At 46.8% G+C, this 24337-nt stretch overlaps 1 protein-coding gene across 1 annotated transcript in view; it reads left to right on the forward strand.

Annotated features, from left to right (window-relative positions):
• Positions 1-24337, forward strand: part of LOC140463156 (tumor necrosis factor receptor superfamily member 5-like) — a 69295-nt gene that overhangs the window by 39941 nt on the left and 5017 nt on the right. The window contains exons 3-7 of the mRNA XM_072556922.1: positions 3029-3157; positions 11796-11939; positions 13421-13517; positions 21245-21306; positions 22738-22836. Coding sequence (XP_072413023.1) covers positions 3029-3157; positions 11796-11939; positions 13421-13517; positions 21245-21306; positions 22738-22836 — 531 coding nt within the window. The remainder of the gene's footprint in view (positions 1-3028; positions 3158-11795; positions 11940-13420; positions 13518-21244; positions 21307-22737; positions 22837-24337) is intronic.

Below are 24337 nucleotides of genomic sequence, written 5' to 3' on the forward strand. Positions count from 1 at the left end.
TCCCGCGAGGAGGTTCAGCAATTCATCAACTTCACCAACACATTCCACCCTGACCTTAAATTTACCTGGACTCTCTCTGACACCTCGCTCCCCTTCCTGGACCTCTCCATCTCCATTAGTGACGACCGACTTGACACTGACATTTTTTACAAACCCTCCGACTCCCATAGCTACCTGGATTACACCTCGTCCCACCCTATCTCTTGCAAAAATGCCGTCCCGTATTCCTAATTTCTCCGCCTCCGCCGTATCTGCTCCCAGGAGGACCAGTTCCACCATAGGACACACCAGATGGTCTCCTTCTTTAGAGACCGCAATTTCCCTTCCCACGTGGTTAAAGATGCCCTCCAACACATCTCGTCCACATTCCACACCTCCGCCCTCAGACCCCACCCCTCCAACCGTAACAAGGACAGAACGCCCCTGGTGCTCACCTTCCACCCTACAAACCTTCGCATCAACCAAATCATCCACCGACATTTCCGCCACCTCCAAAAAGACCCCACCACCAGGGATATATTTCCCTCCCCACCCCTTTCCACCTTCCGCAAAGACCGTTCCCTCCGTGACTACCTGGTCAGGTCCACACCCCCCTACGACCCACCCTCCCATTCTGGCACTTTCCCCTGCCACCGCAGGAACTGTAAAACCTGTGCCCAAACCTCCTCCCTCACCTCTATCCAAGGCCCTAAAGGAGCCTTCCACATCCATCAAAGTTTCACCTGCACATCCACCAATATCATTTATTGTATCCGTTGCTCCCGATGTGGTCTCCTCTACATTGGGGAGACTGGGCGCCTCCTAGCAGAGCGCTTTAGGGAACATCTTCGAGACACCCGCACCAATCAACCAAACCGCCCCGTGGCCCAACATTTCAACTCCCCCTCCCACTCTGCCGAGGACATAGAGGTCCTGGGCCTCCTTCACCGCCGCTCCCTCACCACCAGACGCCTGGAGGAAGAATGCCTCATCTTCCGCCTCGGAACACTTCAACCCCAGGGCATCAATGTGGACTTCAACAGCTTCCTCATTTCCCCTTCCCCCACCTCATCCTAGTTTCAAACTTCCAGCTCAGTAACTGTCTCCTTGACTTGTCCGGACTTGTCCGACCTGCCTATCTTCTTTTCCACCTATCCACTCCACCCTCTCCTCCTTGACCTATCACCTTCATCTCCTCCCCCACTCACCCATTGTATTCTATGCTACTCTCTCCCCACCCCCACCCTCCTCTAGCTTATCTCTCCACGCTTCAGGCTCACTGCCTTTATTCCTGATGAAGGGCTTTTGCCCGAAACGTCGATTTCGCTGCTCGTTGGATGCTGCCTGAACTGCTGTGCTCTTCCAGCACCACTAATCCAGTATTCTGTTTACATCTGTCAGCCTGGGCAGTTCATACCATCCATATGAAAACATTGTCCCTTAGGTCCCTTTTAAATCTTCCCCCCCACCTCACCCTAAACCTATGCCCTCTAGTTTTGGACTCCCCATACCCTGTGGAAAAGACCTTGGATATTTACCCTTTCTGTGTCCCTCATGATTTTATACACCTCTATAAGGTCACCTCTTAGCTCCTGACATTCTAAGGAAAATAGGCTGAATAGGCCCAACCCATTCAGTCTTCCTTGTAGCTCAAACCTTCCAACCCCGGCAACATCCTTGTTAATCTTTTCTGCACCGTTTCAAATTTCACAACATCATGCTTATAGCAGGGAGACCAGAACTGAATGTAGTATTCCAAAAGTGATCTAACCAATGTCCTTTATAGCTGCAACATGACCTCCCAACTCGTATACTTAATGCACTGAGCAAAAAAGGCAAGTGTACCAGATGCCTTCCTCCATATCCTGTCAACCTGCGAATCCACCTTCAAGGAATTATGAACCTGGACTCCAAGGTGTCTTTGTTTGGCAACACGCCCCAGGAATTTACCATTAAGTCCTGCCCTGAATTGCAGTTCCAAAATGCAGCATCTCACATTTATCTAAATTAAACTCCACCTGTCACTCCTTGGCCCATTGGCTCATCTCATCAAGGTCCATTGTACTCTGAGGTAACCCTTTTTAGCTGTCCAAAACACTACCAATTTTGGTGTCATCTGCAAACTTACTAACTGTGCCTCCTATATTCACATTAACATTTATATAAATGACGAAAAGCAGCATCGATCCTTGCGGCACACTGATGGTCACAGGCCTCCAGGTCCGTCAGGTATGGCAGTGAGTGCCTAGAGGAACGATCCTGGGTGGAGGGAATGTCAGGCCATAGATGTTCAGTATTTACCCGGATTGAGTTCTCCTCCACTCTTTCTGCTTGAGTTTGGGAAAGAAACCCGAGCAGGAACAATGAGGGAAAAATTGATAGTGAGAAAAAGGCGAGGTGGGGGGGCGAAACAAAACTAAAATAGCTATCAGCAAAGAAGCAGAGATCCTTAATAAGAGAGACGGATTTTTTTTTATTCACAAAGGTTACTATTGTTATATAAGAACAGAGAGTTATGGGATTGAGACGAACTCCAAAATGGATATTGCAGAGCAGGTAGAGGGGAGTGCTCAATTGTTAACCTTTTTGGTGAGATGTTAAAGTGACACTTGATGAAGGCATTATGCTTGAAACATCAACTCTTCTGCTCCTCTGATGCTGCCTGACTGGCTGTGCATTTCCAGCGCCACACTTTTTGACTCTGATCTCCAGCATTTGAAGTCCTCTCTTTCTCCCACTTGTCTTGTTCTGCTCACATACAGCAGCAGTCAAAGCAGAATGTGCCGTTCTGCTGTGAAGCAGACATCGCCAGCCTAATTAGCCATTCCTAGTTTGTGGGACGTCAAATACAAAATGGCTGTCACTTCTGCCCTATCTCACAGTGACAGCCGTTTCAGAGTTATTCATCATGTGAAGGGTTGTGAACTGTTTCTGAGGGAAACAAAATAATTCATTCTCTAAATGAAAGTTCTTGACTTCTTCCAAAGCCATAATCCTTATCAAACAAGGTGAATGTCTCCCATTTGAGGGGTGCCTTTATATTTTGCAGGTTCATTCTTGGTGGCGAAGTGTAATTTAAGCGAATACTCCAGTTGTCGACCTTGCCAGCATGGCTTCTACCAACCTGCCTGGACTATTGAAGATCATTGTCAGTCACACACAGTTTGCGATTCAACAGGTACTTTTATTTTTCTCAAATAAACTTGTCATTGGTTTTCCCCCTGTTTCCCACCCTTATATCAATTCAGCAATTCTTCAGCTTTAGTTATCTGTTTAAGTTTAGCTTCCCCTAAACTCCTCCTGTCTGGCCGCCCGGGCAGTTATGAGTTGTCATTCAGTGGATAGTAGTTTGATCAGAAAACTGCATTCAAGTCCCACTCCAGAGATGTGGACATGAAATCCAGACTGCCAACTCAGCATAGTACAGGGATTGCTGCAGAGTTGACTTTTAGATTGGATACTATAAACTGAGGCCTAACTTGTTTCCCCAAGTCTATGTAATAAATCTCATGTTTCACCAAAGAGAAAGAGAGTTCTCACCCAGAACCAGTTTCACAGTCTAAGGACATGGGGTAGGCTATTTCGGGTTGAAATGAGGAGAGGTTTCTTCATCCAGAATGTGGTGAGCCTGTGGAATTGTCTTCTCTAGAAAGCGGTTGATGCCAAATGAATGTCTTCAAGAAGGGGTTAGGTGTAGGCCTTAATGGATCAAAGGTTGTGGGGAGAAAGCAGGAACAGGGGACTGACTTGGATGATCAGTCACGATCCTATTGAATGGTGGAGCAGGCTGAAAGGGCTGAATGGCCTACTCCTGCTCATATTTTCTATGTTTCAGCAGCCGCCTGGTCAGTATTTACCTCGACACGTGACGTCAGTAGAACAGATGACCTGGTCATGATCACGTTGCTGTTTTGTGGGATCTCACTGTGCAGAAATTGGTCACCTCACTTCCAGCATTACAGCCATGGTAGGACCTCGAAAGCACTTTGTTGGCTGTAGAGTTCCCCTCAAGGACATCATGAGGTTGTGAAAGACGCTAGGTAAAAACCAGTGGCCATTATTGGTTCTCAGGCAGTATCTGTGGGAGAGGAAGGTTACCAATGGAAAGTCATGTGGTGAGTGAGGAAATTGCTGACTATTAGAATCACCGCGATGACTCTGAGTAATTTGACTGTTTCTTCTAAAAGTGACTGTTACAGGATGTGGTATATCAACCTCAGATTAAAGTGGGAGTGTGGATGTGCTTTTGACCTTGTGAGTGTTGGGTTGGTGTTGGTTCTTAGTCAATGTGTTTTATCACATGTGGTGAACTGGACGAAGATGCTCTCGGAGCACAATACTCGAACACAGTCGCTCAACTCTTCAATTTGCCTCGCCTCAGGTCAGACCAATGTGGGCTGCTGTTTCTTGCTTTCTCCAGGAAGTAGAGGGCCTCATGCGAGATAATTCTACACTGATGACAAAAGATAAAATAAAGTAAAAATATTGGTAATGGAGCAAAGTTCCGGTGATGCTGGAGATCTGGGATAAAGCAGGAAGTGCTGGAGCAGGTCTGAGGAAAGAGAAACAGTTGAGAGTTCATGTCTGAAATGCCACTTCTTTGGAACTGAAACTGATCCGATTCCCAATACCATTCCTTACCTCCACTCCCAGCTGCATTCCTCATTGATTCCCAGCTCTGCTGGCCCACCATGTTACTTATCAGCCCTTCCCTCCATGCAGTTCCGTGTCACTCGCGCCTCCAACACTCAAAACATTCCTCTTACAATGCTCCTCATCAATTGGTTTTCTTCTTAACATCACTATCCCCCTTCTCTTCAGTGCCACTCTGCATTCTGCACTTTAATATTGCTCCTGAACCCCAACTTGCATCCCCCCATCACTTGCAACTCCCAGCTCCCCATCATCTCCCCTCCCCTCACTTCCTGCCCTTCACCGTCTCCCTGATGCCCAGTCCTCACCTCCACCTTCTCAGCATGGCAGCAGCTGACCTGAAAACAATGGGTTTGCTCGAGACAAATGAGGGAAGGGGATTGTCAGCATAAGCAGGAGGGTGAATCAATTTCTCTGAATTTGGGAGGGTGTAACGGTAATGCAGAGAGAATTGCAATTTTATAGTCACTGTTGTGACCTTATGTCAACCCTTTACTGGAGGACTTTTGGAAAGGAGCCACTATTGTCATGTTGAAATTGACTACTGCAGTTCCAAATGAAATGCCACAAATAGCAATGCATTAATGAGAGAAGACAGTGCAGCACTCCCTCTATACAGACCCTCTGACAGCGCAGCTCTCCCTCTATACAGACTCTCTGACAGCGCAGCTCTCCCTCTATACAGACCCTCTGACAGCGCAGCTCTCCCTCTATACAGACCCTCTGACAGCGCAGCTCTCCCTCTGTACAGACCCTCTGGCAGTGCAGCTTTCTCTCTATACAGACCCTCTGACAGTGCAGCACTCCCTCTGTACTGACCCTCTGACAGTGCAGCTCTCCCTCAATACAGACCCTCTGACAGTGCAGCGCTCCCTCTATATTGACTCTCTGACAGTGCAGCACTCCTTCTGTACTGACCCTCTGACAGCGCAGAACTACCTCAGTACTGACCCTTTGACAGTGCAGCACTTCCTTAGTACTGACCCTCTGACATTGCAGCTCTCCCTTGGTACTTACCCTCTGACAGTGCAGCACTCCCTCTGTACTGACCCTCTGACAGTGCAGCTCTCCCTCAATACAGACCCTCTGACAGTGCAGCGCTCCCTCTATATTGACTCTCTGACAGTGCAGCACTCCCTCTGTACTGACCCTCTGACAGCGCAGAACTACCTCAGTACTGACCCTTTGACAGTGCAGCACTTCCTTAGTACTGACCCTCTGACATTGCAGCTCTCCCTTGGTACTTACCCTCTGACAGTGCAGCACTCCCTCTGTACTGACCCTCTGACAGTGCAGAACTCCCTCAGTACTGACCCTTTGACAGTGCAGCACTTTCTCAGTACTGACTCTCTGACAGTGCAGCACTCCATCAGAACTGACCCTCTGACACTCCCTCAGTACTGACCCTCTGACAGTGCAGCACTCGCTCAATACTGACCCTTTGACAGTGCAGCACTCTCTCTGTACAGACCCTCTGACAGTGCAGCACTCCCTCTGTACTGTCAATGCAGCACTCCCTCAGAACTGACCCTCTGACAGTGCAGCACTCCCTCTGTACTGAACCTCTGACAGTGCAGCACTCTCTCTGTACTGACCCTCTGACAGTGCAGCACACTCTCTGTACTGACCCTCTCTCAATACTGACCCTCTGGCAGTGCAGCTCTCCTTCTGTACTGACCCTCTGACAGTGCAGCACTCCCTCAGTACTGACCCTCTGACAGTGGTGCAGCACTCCTTCTGTACTGACCCTCTGACAGTGCAGCAGTCCCTCAGTACTGACCCTCTGGCAGTGCAGCACTCCCTCAGCACTGACCCTCTGACAGTGCAGCAGTCCCTCAGTACTGACCCTCTGGCAGTGCAGCACTCCCTCAGCACTGACCCTCTGACAGTGCAGCAATCCCTCAGTACTGACCCACTGACAGTGCAGCACTCCCTCAATACTGACCCTTTGACCTTCAGTACTGATCCTTTGACAGTGCAGCACACTCTCTGTACTGACCCTCTCTCAATACTGACCCTCTGGCAGTGCAGCTCTCCTTCTGTACTGACCCTCTGACAGTGCAGCACTCCCTCAGTACTGACCCTCTGACAGTGTAGCACTTCTTCTGTACTGACCCTCTGACAGTGGTGCAGCACTCCTTCTGTACTGACCCTCTGACAGTGCAGCAGTCCCTCAGTACTGACCCTCTGCAGTGCAGCTCTCCTTCTGTACTGACCCTCTGACAGTGCAGCAGTCCCTCAGTACTGACCCTCTGGCAGTGCAGCACTCCCTCAGCACTGACCCTCTGACAGTGCAGCAGTCCCTCAGTACTGACCCTCTGGCAGTGCAGCACTCCCTCAGCACTGACCCTCTGACAGTGCAGCAATCCCTCAGTACTGACCCACTGACAGTGCAGCACTCCCTCAATACTGACCCTTTGACAGTGCAGCACTCCCTCTGTCCTGTCAATGCAGCACTCCCTCAGAACTGACCCTCTGACCTTCAGTACTGATCCTTTGACAGTGCAGCACTCCCTCTGTACTGAACTTCTGACAGTGCAGCACACCCTCAGTACTGACCCTCTGACAGTGCAGCACTCCCTCTGTACTGAACCTCTGACAGTGTAGCACACCCTCTGTACTGACCCTCTCTCAAGTCTGATCCTCTGGCAGTGCAGCTCTCCTTCTGTACTGACTCTATGACAGTGGTGCAGCATTCCTTCCGTACTGACCCTCTGACAGTGCAGCAGTCCCTCAGTACTGACCCTCTGACAGTGCAGCAGCCCCTCAGCACTGACCCTCTGACAGTGCAGCACTCCTTCTGTACTGACCATTTGACTGTGCAGCACTCCCTCAGTACTGACCCTCTGACAGTGCAGCACTCCTTCTGTACTGACCCTCTGACAGTGCAGCACTCCTTCTGTACTGACCCTCTGACAGTGGTGCAGCACACCTTTCGTACTGACCCTCTGACATTGCAGCACTCCTTCTGTACTGACCCTCTGACAGTGCAGCACTCCTTCTGTACTGACCCTCTGACAGTGCAGCACTCCTTCTGTACTGACCCACTGACAGTGGTGCAGCACACCTTTCGTACTGACCCTCTGACATTGCAGCACTCCTTCTGTACTGACCCTCTGACAGTGCAGCACTCCTTCTGTACTGACCCTCTGACAGTGCAGCACTCCTTCTGTACTGACCCACTGACAGTGGTGCAGCACACCTTTCGTACTGACCCTCTGACATTGCAGCACACCTTTCGTACTGACCCTCTGACAGTGCAGCACTCCTTCTGTACTGACCCTCTGACAGTGCAGCACTCCTTCTGTACTGACCCTCTGACAGTGCAGCACTCCTTCTATACTGACCCTCTGACAGTGCAGCACACCTTCCGTACTGACCCTCTGACAGTGCAGCACTCCTTCTATACTGACCCTCTGACAGTGTAGCACTCCTTCCGTACTGACCCTCTGACAGTGCAGCTTTCCTCTGTACTGACCCTCTGACAGTGCAGCACTCCTTCTGTACTGACCCACTGACAGTGGTGCAGCACACCTTCCGTACTGACCCTCTGACAGTGCAGCACTCCTCTGTACTGACCCTCTGACAGTGTGGCACTCTCTTTATACTGACAATGTATCAGTGTGGCACTCCCTCAGTACCGACACTCTGTCAGTGTGTCGCTCCCAGCCTGTGATCCTTTTGTTGGGAGTTGATATACCTGTGGAATCACAGTATGTGTGAACTTTGACCCTACCCCTCTCCCCAGCGTGAAATGTATCGGGTGGGAATTTCTGATATTGCATTGGGATGGAGGGGTTTGCTATGTGAAAGCCCTAGCCTTGAACCTGAAGTAATTGAGTTGTCAGCTTTAGCCACAGGGAGCAATGTTACATCTTCACAGTGACCTGCTGTTTCAGCAAGGTGAATAGGGGAAATTTTAACAGTGCTTGCCATTGGTTTGCACCGTACAAGTGATTAAATACTGGGCACATGTGAACTCGCCGTATGAGAGACATAGATACCCTAACGCACTGTTCTTCAAAGGCCTGCAGCAGGAACCAGCTCCTACCAGTTCTCCATGCTTGTAACTGATGGGCTGGAGGAATAATCCCGTTAGGGCTTGAGTGATAATAAGCCTTGATCTTTCCTGTAGTCAACAGAAGCCCTCATTGCATTCTTGTTCCACTCTATTTTGGGGATTCACGTTTTGATGTAGAGGAAGAAAATGCACTGTCAGGTCAGAGTGGAACAGGGAGTCAGTAGATGCAGGGGATTTGAGACCATTGCGTCATCAGATCAAAAGTCATAGTGCATCACTCATCACCTTCCAGTCAGCCTTTATGTGGAATGATCTTCCATCCACAGCGACTGGGGGTTTTGTTTCAACATTCAAATGGCTGCAGGTGGAAATCCCCACCAGTCTGTGCTCTCACTTACCCCTTTCACATGGAGAATGGGGGACTGACAGCACATTGGTCTCTCTGAGGGGTGGAGGGGGAGGGGGAGCACTGACCCACACAACTTGTATGAAAGTGGACTCAGTTTGTTTCAAGGAGAAAGTGAGGAGTGTAGATACTGGAGATCAGAGTCAAAAGGTGTGGTGCTGAAAACGTACGGCAGGTCAAGCAGCATCCGAGGAGCAGGAGACAATGTTCCTGATGAAGAGCTTATGCCCGAACTGTTGACTCTCCTGCTCCTTGGATGTTGCCTGACCAGCTATGCTTTTCCAGCACCACACGTTTTAACTTAATTTGTTTCAAGTCCATTTCTGAGGGCAAATGTGGGTTTCTTGTAAGAGGTGACATGGAGCTCTGTGATGTCTGGAAACCTTTTCTCAGGTTCAATGTTTGAAGTTGAGTTGGAGATCTGCCCCACTCTGGAGAGTTAACTCAGTCCCCGCTTTCCTTTTTGCTGCAGTCCACCTGTCCGACTGAGCACTTCCTCATTGGAGCTGTGTTCGCCCAAGGCCCTGGTCCACCTTTATTTCACAGCCAAACAGATGATGTTTATCCCTTTTCTTGTTTGTGGGAGCTTGATGTTTGCAAATTGGCTTGTGTGACGCCTACATTAGGAGAAAGTGAGGACTGCAGATGCTGGAGGTCAGAGCTGAAAATGTGTTGCTGGAAAAGCGCAGCAGGTCAGGCAGCATCCAAGGAACAGGAGAATCGACGTTTCGGGCATCAGCCCTTCTTCAGGAATGAGGATTTCCTCATTCCTGAAGAAGGGCTCATGCCCGAAACGTCGATTCTCCTGCTCCTTGGATGCTGCCTGACCTGCTGCGCTTTTCCAGCAACACATTTTCAGCTCTGATGCCTACATTACCACAGTGAAAATGCTTTAAGAGTGCTATGCTCGCTATAAACCACCGTGGAATGTTTTGCGGCTATATATAAACTATTCTGTAATTACCAGTTATCATTTTCTTTGTTCATACCCAGCAGAGCCCATGAAACTATGATGAATAGAAACCTTTGTTAGCCCCCGAGCAAGATCCGTAAATTGAGCAAAAAGCAGGAACTGAATCAAGAACTCTCTGACCTTTGTAACTTAGCTTTTACACCAAGACTGTTTACTTCCACCTCTGCAATGTTGGCCTTTCCCACCTTAGCCTCCTGGTGCTTTTTGTTGGTTCCGATCTCAATGTAAATCTTTATTTCCTCCTCCTTTCTACCATTACACCAGACAGCTAGCAACACAAACTGGGAATGAAGGTTCCCTGGATAGGCGTGGCCCTCACACTAGCCAGACAACAGGGACGCGTTAAAATCCTCAACTTTCCGAGCTGCGGACAAGGATATTTCTTGCTGGCATCTGAGTATCAAAAAATGCAATCAATAAACTGGGGCGTTTTCAAAGAAGGATGCGAAAATGAAATAATGACACTTGGAACTCAATTAAGTCTAAGGATGAGCTCTGTCCAAGATGGGCTCTGAACTGGTTTTACTGTACCAAGGGTTAAAGTTTGAAGTGAAGTTTTTAACAACTTTGAAGAATTTCCCAAAGTGCAACAGTACAGAGTGGTGGATTGTGGGTCTTGACCATAGTTTGTCTTGTGATGCACATTTTGATTTGGTTTTGTTGCGACAGGCAGTTGCCATTTTTGAAATCAGTTGATCCCCCCCTAATGGATGGGTTAAGAGGCAAATAGTCTCACAAAGAAAGCTTTTTCTGAACTATGTGAATAATGGAGGGATGCTATGACGGGTCACCCAGTGAGGGGCCCCAATTTGAATCTGGGTGAGGAGGGAGGAATGGCCTCCCTTTCTTTATTCAACCCCACTGTCTGTTGGTTTCAACAAGGTTAACTTCATGCAAAGGATCCCTTTTCCCATGGACACCTTTCTCAATCTGAGTATATTTATGTTTTAAAAGGGTTCACTTTAATCAGGTTTACTTGAGTTAAAGAAAGACAGTGAGTGTATTAGTTGCTTAAATAAATGCAACATACAAACACAGCTTAGAACTAAGGACTGAAAAGATAAAAGATGTTCAGGGAGAGCGTTCAGAAGAGATTTACCAGAATGTTGCTGGAAATGGAGGTTTGAGCTATAAGGAGAGCATGGATAGGCTGGGACATCTTTTGCTGCTGTGTAGGAAGTTGAGAGGTGACTTTATTAAGGTTTATAAAGTCATGAATCATATAGATAAAGTATCTTTTTCTAGGGTGCGGCATTTCTTATTTTTAAGCTGAGAGGAGAAAGATTTTAAAAAAGACATGAGGAGCAATAATTTTTACAGAGAGCGGTTGGTGTGTGGAATGAACTGCCAGAGGAAGTGTGAATGTGGATACGGTTACAACATTTAAAAGACATTTAGATAAGTGCATGAATGGGAAGGGTTTGGAGGGATATTGGCCAAGTGCAGGCATGTGGGACTAGTTTAGTTTGAGATTATGGTCAGCATGGATTGGTTGGACTGAAGGGTCTGTTTCTGTGCTCCATGACTCTATGACACACAAAGAGGTAAATCTGGGAGGACAGTTTGGTCAGTGTGGGAATTTACTGCTGGTGTACGAAGGTGACACAATGTCCACCTCTTCCTCACTCTCTGCCCTGGCACAGTTTGAAATGTTCAAATGGGAAACGATTGTTGTCTGATGGTGAAGTGAGAGGGAATGATGAATGGATCTAGTCAGATGTTTTGTGCTGAAGAACTAATGTCTGCACTTATCTTTTTTTTAGGAGGTTTTGAAGTTGTGAAAACTGGTGACCAGCTGAGAGATGTGGAGTGTCTATGCAAACAGGGGATGCATTGTCCTAATAAAGACTGTGAGATCTGTCACTCTGATACTGCATGTCATCCTGGTGAAGGAGTCACAATTCCAGGTGAGATGCCAGTATGCCAGTGTTGGAGCACGGATGAAACGGCTTTCAGTTTTGCTGAAGGCCTTTTGGGATTGGGGAGCTATTATAAAGCAATTCAACTTGCACCATCAGGGCAGTTACTGATGGGGAGTCATGCTGTGTGGAAAGAGCACATCTGATCAGTCCATGCAGTACCAGGCTTCAGTTTTACTTCCTGTGGTGTTGACCTTAGTGTGGCAGAGACAGGGATATTCCCGATGCATGCAGTGATATTGTAAACCTGTCGCTGAGCAAGGTATTGAACAGAAGCGAGTCCTACTGCACCTTAGGCTTCAGCCTCAGTTATTGAGCGATATGAACAGAGGCAGCAATGAGGCGCTTTCAGCCAGTGCGGCCCAGGGAATGTGTCAATTAAAGTCGGAGCTCATCGGCTCTCGGGTAACACACTTCACAGCTCAATCACATCACAACCTGAGGGAGGAAATCTTCACAGTCAAATCCCAGGATGTTTCCATCTAACTGGGTGGGGAATTGGGATCCAAAAGGAGGTTTGTTCATGCTGTTATTGAGGCTTAGAATATAAGGCAATGCCATCCATTTGGATTTCTTCCTCCTGCTTACTTAAGGGCGCTGCCTCTTGTGATACAGCTCCCCAGGTGGCAGAAGTGTAAGCCTGGGTTATGGTACGCTATTCAGTGGTGGGGAGCATCACAGTTCGTCCTTTCTTGATTGGGAATTGTAACTGTCTCCACCTGCCGCCTCCCCATCCAACACCACTCTCCCCCTCCCCCACCTAACCCCCTCCTTGCCTCCCTCTCCCAAGCCATTAATACCAGCCTTCACTTTGCTATCACTGGAACAGTACAGGCCAGGCCTGCTTCACCTGGTGCATCCACTCACTACAGTCAATATGTAACCGATTATTTTTACAAATCAGAAACCCTCTGACATAAAATGAGAAAGCTTGATCCTTTTTTTGATCAGTATCAGACTTTGGGTGAATTTTTTTTTCTTGAATAAATTATTTTCAATATCGGTAATTTAGGCCAGGAGAAGCTGTTTTCATTGACAGGAGAGTCAGTAACTCCAGGACACAGTTATAGGATACGTGGCTAAGTAACCAGGATTGAGCTGAGTTGTTCCATGTTGAATTGCTATATCCCGGAAAAGGGCGATGGAAGTATGTGCAGTTTGGAACTTTCGAAAGGAAATTGGCTACAGACTTGAAAAGGAAATAAAATAGTTGCAGAGTGATGGGACAGAGCAGGAATGAACTGTTCCAATGAGCTACTTTAGGTGGATTGAGCTGAGTGCTCTCTTGTTGTGCAATAAGTTTCTTTGATTCTGTGGATTGTTGGGACCTTCTACATTTCTGACACTCGTTGCCCTTTGCACTCCAAGGCTCCATTAGAAACTCTTCAGCTAACAAGCAGCAAGTTAGCTGTAGTGATGGGTTGCTGGCGAATTTGTAATGGTGTCATTCTCTCCCACCCCTGGACCAGGTGACCGAAAATTTCAGGAAACAATTTGCGAGGATTGCAAAACTGGATTCTATTCAAATGTGACGTCTTTCACGGAGCCTTGTAAGAAATGGATGGAGTAAGTACCTGGATTGATTAGAACAAGCTTTCTGAATGCCCTTTTTGGAAGAGAAAGTGTCTGTCGTAGATGGTCCAACACTTGCCTCCTCAAACTGCTAGATATCGTGGTCATTTAAATAGACACCTAGCTTTAATAATGGTCTGCAGGGTATATCTAACTGCAATTGGACATGTCTGTGCAGGTTTCATCATAGAGTCATACAACATGGAAGCAGACCCTTTGGTCCATCTAGTCCATGCTGACCAAGTTCCCAAACTAAATTCGTCCCATTTGCCTGCTTTTGGCCCATATCCTGCCCTTTCCTATTCATGCACTTATTCAAATATCTTTTAATTGTTGTTACTGTACCTAGATTCTCCACGTCCTCTGACAGTTCATTCCACACATGAACCTCTGTTTAAAAAGAATTGCTCTTCACGTCCCCTTTCAATCTTTCACCTTAAAGATCTGCCCTAGAGTTTTGAACTTGCCCATGCCAGGAAATGGACTCTTGCTATTCACCCTATCCATGCCCCTCATGATTTTATAAATCTCCTATGCTCCAGTGAATGAAGTCCCAGCCAATCCAACCTATTGTTATAACTCAAACCCTCCAGTCTTGGCATAATCCTGGTAAATTTATACTGAACTCTCTCCAATTTAATAATATCCTTCCTGTAGCAGGGCATTCAGAACTGGACACAGTACTCCAGAAGGAGCCTCACCACATCCTGTGCAACCTCAATGTGATTTCTCAACTCCAAAATTGAAGGGTATGAGCAATGAAGGCAAGTGTGCTAAATGCCTTCTTAACTACCCCCTGTCTACCTGTGACGCAAATTTCAAGGAATTATGAATGGGAACCCCCAGGTGTCTCTGTTTTACAGCACTACCTCGGACCCGACCATTAATTGTATAAGTCCTGCCCTTGTTTGTTTGACTAAAATGCATTTATCCAATTTATCTGCCACTCCTTAGCTCATTGGCCCAATTGATGAAGATCTCTTTGCAGTCTTTAGGTAGCCTTCTTCACTGCCCACTGTGCGACCAATTTTTGTGTCATCCACCAACCTACTAATGCGCCTTCCACATTCTCATCCAAATAGTTCATCTAAAGGACAAACAAAAGCTGACTCAGTATCGAGCTGTGTAGAACACTGCTGGTCCCAGGCTTCCCGTCAGGATAACAATCCTTCACCACTGCCCTCTGTCTCCTTCCATGAAGAAGGGCTATGGGTCATGGCCATGGCTTTGGGATAGATAGATTCCAAGAAAATGAATGAATATGGGGATCAGGCAGCAAGGTGGGGTTGAGGTGAAACGTCAGCCATGATCTTATTGAATGGCAGAGTAGTGGGCCAAATGGTCGACTCCAGCTCCTGGATCTTATGGGATGATATGTTTTATTGCCCTTTTTTCTCAAATGAGATTTTTTTTTTAACTGACAATCAAAATATGCAATTTCTTTTATAATGTGTCTGAATTTTCACCTGAATTACTGACAGCCATGTGCTGGACATAACTTATTAATTCCTGGAGAGTTGATGACTATGTAATGGGATTCGTTAATGTGGCCTGGTACCTAGCTATGAACCAAAGCAGTGGGTGTTAACAGCTTACAACTGGGACATTGTATTGTCAAATGCAACATATTGGTCATTGCTGGTTAAGGGTAGATTCTGCAACCATAAACCCCATTTGAATGGACAGTAGTGATGGGTAGAGTCAAGAGTGTGGTGTTGTAAAAGTGCAGCAGGTCAGGCAGCATCTGAGGAGCAGGCAAATCAACGTTTCGGGCAAAAGCCCTTCATCAGGAATGAGGCTGGGAGCATTGGGGGTGGAGAGATAAATGGGAAGGGGGTGAGGCTGGGGGAAAGATAGCTGAGAGGGCACTATGTGGATGGAGGTGGGGGTAAAGGTGATAGGTCGGAGGGGAGGGTGGTGCAGATAGGTGGGAAGGAAGATGGACAGGTGGGACAGGTCATGAGGATGCTGCTGAGCTGGAAGGTTGGAACTGGGGTAAGGTGGGGGGAGGGGAAATGAGGAAACTGGTGAAGTCCACATTGATGCCATGGGGTTGGAGAGTCCTGAAGCGGAAGATGAGGCATTCTTCTTCCTGGGGTCTGGTGGTAAGGGAGTGGCAATGGAGGAGGCCCAGGACCTGCATGTCTTTGGCAGAATGGGAGGGGGAGTTGAAGGGTGGTGGGGTTACTTGGTGTGGGCGTCCTGGAGATGTCACCTACAAACGGACCCTAACACTAGAGATATATTTCCCTCCCCCACCCCGATCCACTTTCCATAAAGACTGTTCCCTCCATAACTCCCTTGTCAGGTCCACACGCGCCACCAACTCACCCTCCCCTCCTGGCACCTTCTCCTGCTACTGCAGGAATTGCAAAACCTGTGCCCATGCTCCCCCCCCTCACTCTGTCCAAGACCCTAAAGGATCGTTCCACATTTATCAAAGTTTCACCTGCACTTCCACATATGTCCTTTATTGTATCCGTTGCTCCCGATGCAGTCTCCTGTACATTCAGGAGAGAGGGCGCCTATGTGCAGAGCGCTTCAGAGAACATCTCCAGGACTCCCACACCAACCAACTCCACTGCCCCTTGGCCGAACACTTCAACTCCCCCTCCAAGGACATGCAGATCCTGGGCCTCCTCCATCGTCACTCCCTTACCGCCTGACACCTGGAGGAAGAACGCCTCATCTTCCGCCTCGGGACCCTCCAGCCCCACGGCATCAATGTGCATTTCACCAGTTTCCTCATCCCGCGGCCCCCCCACCTACCACCTTACTCCGTTCCAACCTTCCAGCTCAGCACTGTCCTCATGACCTGTCCTACCTGTCCATCTTCCTTCCCACCTCTCCGCTCCACCCTCCCCTCCGACCTATCACCCTTACCCCACCTCCATCCATCTATTGCACTCTCAGCTACTTTTTCCCCAGTCCCACCCCCTCCCATATATCGCTCCATCCCTGAGGCTCCCAGCCTCATTCCTGGTGAAGAGCTTTTGCTGAAATGTCAATTTTCCTGCTCGTTGGATGCTGCCTGAACTGCTGTGCTCTTCCAGCACCACTAATCCAGTATTTGCTTTCCAGCATCTGCAGTCATTGTTTTTACCTCTCGTTGCAGCGTCTGCAGTACTCACTTTTGCCTAGTAGTGACGGGTAATGGAGTTAACAGCTGAATTTAGAAAGGGAGAGGGAATAGGATTTCTCTTTCTATTACTTTGTTCCATGTATGTTTTAAAGTTTGCTTACGCAGCCATTATAATTTTGGTGTCCACCAGCCATGATAATTTGTTCTTCTGGTCTTGCTCCCTCTGCTGGTTAGAAAATGCATGGCACATGATCTGAAAGGGAGCCAAATGTAGAATGGACTGTGATCCTGATGGTGTGGAAGCAGGCCCGTTGGTCCACACTGACCCTCCGAAGAGCTTCCCAGCCACATCCACTGCCCCCAAGCATAACCTTGCATTTCTCATGGCTAACCCCACCTAGCCTGAACCTCCCAGGACACTAGACAATTTAACTAACCTGCACATCTTTGGACTGTGGACTACAGACACAAGGAGAATGTGCAGTTGCAGAGGCTGGAATTGATCCTGGGACCCTGCTGCTGTGAGGCAGCAGTGCTAACCACTGAGCCACCATGCTGCCCCAAAAAGGACAAGCTTTTCTTAAATTTCACATTGAATGTAGCCACAGCCACAGAGACACCCTACCCATTGCAGCCTTTTCTCTCTTGCACGTGATTTTTCAAGCACATGCACACAAATGCAGACAGACACACAGACACACTCATGCGCATATGCACACAGACATATGGGTACACACAGACATATATTTATCAGTATTTGTTCACATGTACATCTATATGCGCGTTCCCCATGTGCCCCCTACGCAGAAACACAAAGTATAAACAAATTGTGTTTCTACTTTGAAAAATAATAAATATTTAATAATTGGTTATTACTAAAACTTAATTGATACTGGAACATGCTTTTCTTTGCTTAATTGTTCTGGCTTATAGTACTGAGTGATCTAGACTGAGTATTTGTGTCTGCGTACTGATGTACATGTACATGTGAATGTATGTCTGCATGCTCACTTGTGTAAATGTGCATGTGCTTATGTGCATATGTGTGTGTGCATTTGTCTATAAATTAGTGTGTGCCATGGATAGGGTGGGTATTCAGAATTTATTTCACAGGTTAGGGAATGTCAAATACTAGGGGGCATGGATTTAAGGTGAGAGGGGGAAAATTTAAAGGAGATATGCAAGGCAAGTATTTTTATAAACATGGTAGTACGTCCTATGTGTTATACGTATATGTGTGTCTGTGTGTGGACTGCATAGTGTTTTACAGGTACATGTCATATTGTAAAATTGTGCAGCGTTATTGATTGTTGAATTACTTTAAAGTAAGCTATATTTGTTAATGCTTTTTAAATCTGGAACAAGCCAGGAATCCCTGAATGTGATGGGTGTTCTAGTGTGTATTATGTGTGTGTGTGTGTGTATAAATGGATGTATATGTGTGTATATGCCTGTGTGTGCATACCTGCATGTTCAGATGTTTAAATATACAAGTTCATATATTAATTTATACATAAACTTGTGTGTCTAACTGTCTATATGTGTGTGTTAGAGTTTGTGGGGGTGGAGGGGGGGTGCAAAAATGTGGCACGCGTTGTGTTTGTTTATCCTGTTGTAAAATCCTGCAGAGTTATATAGTCTTATTGCAAAGGTCTGCAGGAATAGAGAAACAAAATGGGTCCCAGGCTAACAATGTACAGAAACTTAGTTAAAATCATTACCTTTTCTTAAAGGTAAAAACCAGACAACACCAGGTTATAGTCCAGCAGGTTTATTTGGAAGCACTTTATTTATTTGGAAATCATGTCTACCATCGATACCACAAGTGCTTCCAAATAAACCTGTTGGACTATAATCTGGTGTTTTATGATTGTTAACTTTGTTCACCGCAGTCCAACACCAGCACCTCCAAATCATCATCCTAAAGTAGTATTTTTGGCAGTTGCTCTTTGCTGCCACTGTCAGGCCAATGCTAGTAAACACGACCCCACCATCTCCTCTTAAAATTGTTCACTGATAACAAAGTGTGACAATCTCACCTGAACATAGAACATAGAAAAGTGTTGCTAAGAAACTTGGATGTCTCAATGAATTTCTGCTGTGCGTATCACACAATTAAAACGTACCAGCAGTCCCAAAAATGTGACTGTGCGCAAGTTAATGTGTATAACAAAATATTTTATTATTTTTGTGTGAAACTTTGACTTAAAATTATAATTCTGTAAACCCCATGGCAGCTTCTCTACAGTAAACTGTTGAGACTCAAAATCGAAGCATTTTAGCACCCCTTCTGACAGGAGGGTGTAATTACAGTGTAACATGTTTACATAGTCAGTCCCCTATGTAAATGTATCTTTGAAGATTTTATAATGGAACGGTGGGCCCAATAGTGACAGAAATCAAAACGTTAGAGGCACACATTGTAACAGGGTGCACGATTTTTAATATATTCGAGACGGTTGGCTGCAAGAAGTAAGGTACTTGAACAAAGCCTTTGCTGCTTGAACTAAGTGGTTAAATTCAGAATTGTACATTTGAGGCTGACTTTCCAGGAACACTGTTAAACAGGAATATTGTGGACTGGTGCCTTGGGGGTTGGGCAGGGCTTAAAACTGGTGCTGTGATGTGGTTGTGAGATTCTCATCACTTCTGTATGGGCTCAGCTACATGGCTGGGTCGGGTACAGAATTACACAGGGGTACAGAGTTACACCTGAGAGTATCCCCTATTCCACAGCCTCCAGCTTCATAGACACAGAACCATGCACTGCCCAGTACTACCTCTTACCCAAAATTCACAAACTTGACTGCTCCGATCGACCCATTGTCTCAGCCTGCTCTTGCCTCACGGAACTTATCTCCTCATATCTTGACTCCGTCTTGACCCCCTTAGTCCAGGAACTCCCCACATACATTTGGGACATCACCCATGCCCTCCACTTCTTCCATGACTTTCGGTTCCCTGGCCCCCAATGCCTCATCTTCACCATGGATATTCAGTCCCGATACACTTGCATTTGCCATGACAAAGGCCTCCAAGCCCTTCATTTCTTCCTCTCCTGCTGATCCAACCACAACTTCACAAACACTTTTCACCATGACCTCAAGTTCACCTGAACCATCTCGGACACCTCCCTCCCTTCTTGGACTGCTCCATCTCCATTTCCGACAATTCCACCCCAGGTGGCCACCTATTTCAAGGACAGCAGGCTCCCATCCCATGTGATCAACAATGCCCTCCATGGCATCTCCTCCACTTCCTGCACCTTCGCCCTTGAAAGCCACCACTCCAACTGCAGCAAGGATAGAAATCCCCTGGTCCTCACCTTCTCCGGATACAGCACATTACCCTCTGCCATTTCCACTACCTACAATTAGACGCCACTGCCAGAGATATATTTCCGTCCCCACTCCTGTCTGCATTCTGTAGAGACCATTTCCTTCACCCTTCCCTCTTTAGGTCCATGTCTCCAACCAACCCACCCTCCACTGCTGGCACCTTCCCTTACCAGCTGAAGAGGTGTAAAACCTGCACCCACGCCTCCCCCCCTCACCTCTGTCCAAGGCCCCAAAGGATCCTTCCACAGCCGGCCGAGACTTTCCTGTACATCCACCCACCTCATCTATTGCATCTGTTGCTCTCGATGTGGTCTCCTCTACATTGGCGAAACAGGACGCCAACTTGCAGAGCATTTCAGAGAACATCTTTGAGATGCACTAAACAACTCCATCGCCCTCTGGCTGACCACTTCAGCTCCACCCTCCCACTCCGCCAAGGACATGGTAGTCCTGGGCCTCCTCCAACGCCAAATCAAATCCACCTGCCAACTGGAGGGAAAATGCCTCATCTTCTGCCTTGAGACCCTTCAACAACACGGGTATCGAGATCGACTTCACTAGTTTCCAAATCTTCTCTCCCCTCCCACTACCTCAAATTTGGCACCACCCTCTTGACCTGTCCTACCTGTCCATTCTCCTTCCAACCTATCTGCTCCAAACTCTCCACTGACCTATCACAATCACCTCCACCTATTGCCTTCCCAGCTACCTCCCTCCCAGCCCCACCCCCAGTCCCTTGTTTGTCTCTCATCCCCATTACCTCCCTGATGAAGGGCTTATTCCCAAAACATCGACTCACCTACTCTTCAGATGCTGCCTGACCTGCTGTACTTTTCCAGCACCACACTCTCGACACTGATCTCCAGCATCTGCAGTCCTCCCTTTCTCCAATTTCTTCTGAACCCTGTAAAGCTTAATAATATCCTTCCTATATAACTGGGTGATCAGAACTGACGCAGTCTTCCAAAAGAGGCCTCATCAATGTAGCGCCTGGAGAATGACACATCTTGGAAAGTCCATGGTCTGTGGAAAAGGGAATGGATTTGGAAAGGGAAAAGGTGCTGGCTGCTAAATCTGAAGTCCATGTCCGTGTGCTCCTGGCTAGCTATCAAGAGCTCGGCCTGAATATTCCTCCTATCCTGAGCCAGCAGTGCTAAGGTCTAGTGTAATTTCACACCTCCCAGTCGATCAAAGATCAATGAAGGGGCAGAGTGAGGATTGATTCTGCCGATTGCAGAGTTTATTCTTGATGGGGTGTGGGAGTTTCTGTAGCTGCTGATGGCCATTTTTTTTCTTTACAGCTGTTCATCACTCAGACTGATAGAAATCCGAGCAGGCACTGCGTGGAGCGATGTTGAGTGTGGTGAGTAGTCTTCACCGTCTGGGCTTTGCTGTGTGGATGACCCCAAATCTCTCAATTTAAATGAAAATTGTTGAGTAGGTTTGTAAATGGGACCTTCAGTATCCAAGCCCTGGGTTTCCAAATGCCCATCTTTTGTGTGTCAAACTGTGAGGAGCGTATAACTCTGGGGAAAAATAGGCCCCCTTATCCCAATCCTAGGATGAGGAGGTTATCCTATGAGGAATGTTTTGGCTCATAGTTTAGAAGAACGAGAGTGATCTCATGGAAACCCGCGAGATCCTGAGTGGTCTATATAAGGTGGATGCTGTGTGAATGTTTCCTCTTGCAGGAGAGACTGAAACTAGGGGACACAATTTGAGAATAAGAAATCTCCCTAATCAGACAGAGATGGGGGCAAAGGGGCAAATTTCTTTCTCTTTGTGGTTGTTGGTTTGGGTAATTCTCTTCTCCTGAAAGTAGTGGAGGTTGGGGCACTGATTGACAGGGGAATCAAAGGGCAGAGGGTGCAGACAGCAAAGTGGGGTCGAGACCACAATTCAATGAGCCATGATGTTACTGGATGGTGGAGCAAACCCAAAAAGCCAAGGAACTACATCCTAAGTTCCTATTGCTGTCCTATGGTGTGCAACTGATTCCTGGATGAGTGTTGGGAAGATTGATTCTCTGTGTTGATCTGGGACGGATCAGAAAAGGATCTTAAACATTCACTCCCTCCATCAGGTAGGCATGGTAGTGTTGCCTCACCGCACCAGGAGGCTGGGTACAAACTGGAGTTTGCACATTCTCCCCGTGTCTGCGTGGGTTTCCTCCGGGTGCTCCGGTGTCCTCCCACAGTCCAAAGATGTGCAGGTTAAGTGGACTGGCCATGCTAAATTGCCCATAGTATTCAGGGATGTGCAGGCAATGTGAGTTGGTGATGGGAAATGCAGTGTTGGGGTAGGGGATGGGTCCAAGTTGAATGCATTTCGGAGGATTGGTTTTGATTTGATGGGCAGCATGCTTGCTCCCATACCTTAGGGATTCTGTGATATTGGCAGCAGCGTGAGCCATCTACAGCATGCACTGCAGCAACTTACTAAAAGCACTTTCAACTGCTACTCCCATTATCCAGAAGGACAAAGGCAATAGAAACATGCACCACCTCCACCTGCAAATTCCCCCCAAAACAATTTGCCATCCTCATTTGGAAATATATCGCTGTCCCTTCACTGTCGCTGGATCAAAATCTTGGCTGTCCCTTCCTACACCTCTAGACCTATCGGTTTAACAGGAAGGCTTCTTGAGGACTACAAGGAAGGGGCTCAAGATCGAATCGAGTGGCCATGTTGGGCTGGGTCCAGCTGGGTTTCTGGTCAACGACATCAATCTGAGAGCATTCAAAATATTGATTTAAAAAAACTTACATCCATAAACTTTGATCTTTCATTTCAGGTATCCCATACCAGGACAATGAATCCTACAAAGTTGCAATTGGCTTTTTGGCTGTGCTACTTATCTTGTGCATAGCTTTATTCATCTGCAGCAGGTTAGGTAAGTCTTCAGTTTTGACAATTACACTGAATATTGTGGAACTTTATAATAGATTTGGCTTAGCCAGGTATTCAATTAAAAAGCCTTGATATAGATTATCCAAAACATGCTTCAAGCTGCCGGTTAACTGGCTTTATCAATCTTAAGACTGGGTTAGATTTTGGCTTAGACATCTGGAAATTATGAAAAAATTACTCGAAATGTACTTTAAAATGAAAGCCTGGCCAAATTTTTCACTCTGTCTTAGTGAGAGTCTAAGTCAATATTCCCAAGAAACAGACTTGTGGCTTGATCCTGGTTAATATAAACTTTTCCAAACTTATTAAAACATTTATACTTACTTGTACTTGACAGTTTGCAAGTCCTTGATTCTCATTACTGGCATTTGTATCACACTTTTGAGGCAACTTCTAAATTGCTTATATAAGCTTTGTGGGTTACACGATGGCTCAGTGGTTAGCACTGCTGCCTCTCAGTGCCAGGGACCCAGTTCGATTCTAGCCTTGGTTTGCGTGGAGTTTGCATATTCTCCCTGTGTCTGTGTGGGTTTCCTCCCAGAGTGCAAAGATGTGCAGGTCAGGTGTAATGGCCATGTTAAATTGTCCATAGTGTTAGGTGCATTAGTCAGAAGGAAATGGGTCAGGGTGGGTTACCCTTCGGAGGGTCGGTGTGGACTTGTTCGGCTGAAGGGCCTGTTTCCATGCTGTAGGGAATCTAATCTAAATATGATGGTAACCTCCCATCAGTACTGATGCCAGTGGTACTTCATTTTTGTTGACTCAACTCCTTACCCTAAAGTGCAGAGATATCTTCTACTCCAACTCACACATTTGTCAATTTGGATCAAGTTTTAGCTACAAAGCATGCAAAATATTACCTCTCCTAAGTGCAGAAAGTAAAAACAGCTTGGGTTGAAATTGCCCCCAGAGTATTATGTAACACTAAAGAGGGAATTGATTCTTTTATAGGAGAATTGGTTGTGTTCATGTTAGATTTCTTTCTAGCTCATTTAAGAATCTTGCATTTGAATGCCATGGGTCCAAATAAGTCAGATTTGCGTAAAGTCTACCCATCAACAAGTTGTATTTATGTAGCACCTTCTAATGTAGGGAAACATTCCAAACTGCTCGACAGGAGTAGCAACATTATAACAAGGAGGTACTTATGGGTTGTTGAATTCAGGATTATCCAATTGATGATGGAATGTATCAGCCCCATCAGTTAAAAGGTTGCTTGATGCTGGAAAGACTGTTCAGAAAGAACAACTGTCTTCAGTGGAAGACTTCTTTGGATTACCAAAATAAAGTAAAATTCCCCCAGTAACACAGATAGTTGTTCGTCCCTCATTTGGACTATTCTGCTCAGCCCCAGGATCGACCTCACTGGCTTGGGAGAGAGAGAACACAGTGTGGATATCTCCATTATCGAGGAGGAGTCAAAATGAGGGACTGTGTACATTTTGCCTGAGGATCCATAGATTATGGATGACCCAAGGAGGGTT

This window comes from Chiloscyllium punctatum, chromosome 37 (assembly GCF_047496795.1).
Source record: "Chiloscyllium punctatum isolate Juve2018m chromosome 37, sChiPun1.3, whole genome shotgun sequence".
NCBI lineage: Eukaryota > Metazoa > Chordata > Chondrichthyes > Orectolobiformes > Hemiscylliidae > Chiloscyllium > Chiloscyllium punctatum.